At 40.2% G+C, this 3,240-nt stretch overlaps 2 protein-coding genes across 2 annotated transcripts in view; both read left to right on the top strand.

The window, feature by feature from the left end:
* Positions 1-664: 664 nt before the first annotated feature.
* On the top strand, positions 665-801 carry LOC118478766 (the record flags this gene model as incomplete). The annotated part of the gene is given in 1 exon segment (XM_035972943.1): positions 665-801. A coding segment is annotated over 1 exon segment (137 nt), but the record flags the coding sequence as incomplete, so codon positions are not given.
* Positions 802-1,598: 797 nt separating this feature from the next.
* Positions 1,599-3,240, top strand: part of LOC101853740 — a 2,716-nt gene continuing 1,074 nt past the window's right edge. Inside the window, exons 1-2 of the mRNA XM_035972942.1 lie at positions 1,599-1,631; positions 2,175-2,492. Of these exons, the coding sequence (XP_035828835.1) occupies positions 1,599-1,631; positions 2,175-2,492 (351 nt within the window). The remainder of the gene's footprint in view (positions 1,632-2,174; positions 2,493-3,240) is intronic.

Raw genomic sequence — 3,240 nt, 5'->3', positions numbered from 1 at the left:
GAGAGAGAGAGAGAGAGAGAGAGAGAGATAGAAAAGAGGGAGAGGCATACATTCGTTATTCAAAGTACAATTATACTTAACAGTTTCTTAGTAGTGCTGTCGTTTGTGATAGTGTCATTTTGCAACTGCAAAGATAAATGCGTGTTTTCAGTGTAAGATAGGCTTGCTACTCAGTATTCACATAATTTATCCGCCCATCTAGGTATGCCATATATGTCTTTCGCGTGCCTTTTGTTTGAACGAGTAGATTTCCGACAAATTCCGCAAAAATTGGTTCGACCATTGAATCAATAATTTTTATTGATCGGTTGATAACAATTATAAATTAAATAAATAGGAAAATGGTTGAATGAATGAGTGAATGAATGATTTAATGAATCAATGAATCAATTAACGAATGAATGAGTGATTGAATGAATGAATTAATTAATTAATTAACGAATAAATGAATGACTGAATAAATGAATGAATAGATGAATTAACCAATGAACGAATGAATGAATGAATGAATGAAAGAAAGAAAGAATGAATGAATGAATGAATGAATGAATGAATGAATAGACAGCCTTCACAGCCTTGACCATCGATGATTTATTTATAGAGGCACCAGCCATCCATGTCCAGGTGCTGTTTTACCTATCCCTCCCCTATTCTTTCTGTTCAGACGGTCTGACCTTAGAGGACCTGAGTGTAGAGGACTGCCTGGCCGATGGTGTGATGGTGGACTGTAGTGAGGAGGCTTCCAAGGACAAGGAGTACCTCGTACCTGTGCAGGTGAGAGTGGGGGAACATGATGCCTAAAGACTCGTATTTTTACTTTACATTCACAGGTATTTAACCCTAACCGTACGCCCTGGGGTCATTTTGTACCCACGCTGTTGTATTCTTCACATTTTAGAATACTTCTAGTACGAAGATCTCTTTGAAACTTTCAGTATTTCCCAGAAAAACATTTTGGGAGACTGCTTTGCAAAGCAAACTAAATTTCCTCTTTGAAAAGTGGTGGCAGAGTTCCCTACGTCATATGGATACGATAGTAAAACACGATGTACGGATAGGGTTAAACAATTGATTTTATAGAACGCTTGGAGAATGTATTGCTTAAAGATATAAATTTTTACCTTACATTACCGACCCGAAATGTTTACTGTTGATTTAACTGAAAGTTTGGAGAACATGATGTCTAAAGACTTTTTTAAAATATTAAAGTACAATTGTTCCCGCACCCGATCCGGGTATTGGGGATTGCCTTGTTAGTGAGACAACTTTCTGGGCCTACGGCATATTGTGGTTAGGTGGCCAGTTCCTTTCAACGCCGCCTTTACTTCCCCAACTCGAAGTCAGGTACCCATTACTGTTGGGTGGGCAGGAGGGGGCGAAAAGAATCTGTGTCCGAACCGAGGCTCGAACCCGGACTTTCCGCTTTGGAGACGATCGCACTAACCGCTCCGCCACCGCACCCTTTGTTTTACATTCCCTGGTAGTTTTACAGTTTACTTTTAAATTTACGGAAACTTAAAGTTTGGAGACTACGATGTCAAAAAAGTGAAAGTGTTGAGAATATGACGTTGACGTTGAGATTATGAAGTTACGAGAACATGCTTCTGAAAAGTTCAAGTTTAGAGAGCATTGTATTGGAACACTTTAAGTGTAAGCTTGAGGATCATGATATACAATTGCTTTAAGTTTGGGAATCGTCATATTGAAGTACATTGTTATGTAACATTCGTGGAACATGGTGTTGAAAAACTTATAGCTTGGAAATAATATTGAAAAGTGTAACCTGTGGAGTAAATCATATTTTAAAAAACTTTAAGTTTATGAAACACGATTTTGATGAAAGATTTAACATTACAGGAATATGATATTGATATTGATCGATATTGAGGAGTGGGAGGGGAGGACAAGGAGGACGAGGAGGGGAAGGAGGAGAGGGACGAGAACGAAGAGGAGGACGAGGAAGAGGAAGAAAAAAAGAAGGAGGAGGAGGAGGAGGAGGAGGAGGAGGAGAACAACGACGATGACGAAGGCTAGGAAAAGGAGGAGGAGGAGGAAAAAGAGGAGGAAGAAGAGGAGGAGGAGGAGAACGACAATGACGATGGCTAGGAGGAGGAGGAGGAGGATGCCTATTGTTCCTTCCGTCTTTCACCTCAGTTGACGTTGTTTTTCTGCAGAAACTCCTGGACTGGGAAAAGGAACATGGTCGTATCCCTGACCGCGCCGCCGTTGTCTTCCACTTTGACTGGTCCAAGAAATTCCTTCAACCTCAGGAGTACGCCGGCTCTAAGGATATAGGGAACCTTTTTTCTTTCAGACACCCTGCAGTGAGCGAGGCAGCCGGGATGTGGCTAGCTGATGAGCGAAACATCAAAATGATCGCCACCGACACGTTAACCCCTGACCCCCTGGGGCTGACCAAAAGGCAGATCACAACTTTGCCGATCCACGTGAGGTACTCTAAAGAGAAACGTCTGATTGTGGAGAATCTTAAGGTATGTGAGTGCAAACAGTCAGCTCTGCTTGTGCTGATCTCTATAGATCTACGTTCTTACTCTGTGTATCTTGTTTTTTGTTTTGTTTTAGCAAGAGTTTCACGGCGCTTAAAACTGCATGAGGTCATACTATGAGCGCGCGAAACAAGTTGGTGTTATTCACTATTGTTCACTGCTCGGCCTGATTTTGGTCAATATTTCTAATTAAAATGTTTAAACGCTAGAAATTTGAGGTAAATAAATTCTTAATTTAAAATAACTTTTAAAATAGCATTTAAAATGTTACTTTTTTCATAATTTCCCATGAAGGCCAAAGGCAATTATAAAATCAAGGATTTTGTTGGGATCAACGACGGAAAACAGGTCTTGCAATTTTTTGCATTTAGAATATTTCCTTCGGGTCTCTCCGAAGTGTAGAGATTCTGTTACCATGTGACTAATAGTCAAATCTGTCACAGAACGGCTTCTCATCTCCCTGAAGGAAGCCGTTATGTGTCAGTGAATACGGAGGATGAGACTTAGTGTTCTGCTGTACATATAAATTCCAGTATTCACCCCTAAAAAGTTGTTTATTAAAATGGGTCAACGTATTGCCTCGAAGGCGAAGGCTTCCTCTGGAACAACTGGGAGTGAAACTAATTGCAGCAATATAATATGAAGTAATATGTACCACCGCCACCTTCATCATCATCATAATCATCATCATCATCATCATCATCATCATCATCATCATCATCATCATCATCAT

Source organism: Aplysia californica, unplaced genomic scaffold (genome assembly GCF_000002075.1).
Source record: "Aplysia californica isolate F4 #8 unplaced genomic scaffold, AplCal3.0 scaffold00917, whole genome shotgun sequence".
NCBI classification, from domain to species: domain Eukaryota; kingdom Metazoa; phylum Mollusca; class Gastropoda; order Aplysiida; family Aplysiidae; genus Aplysia; species Aplysia californica.
This window is presented reverse-complemented; position numbering and strand designations above follow the sequence as displayed.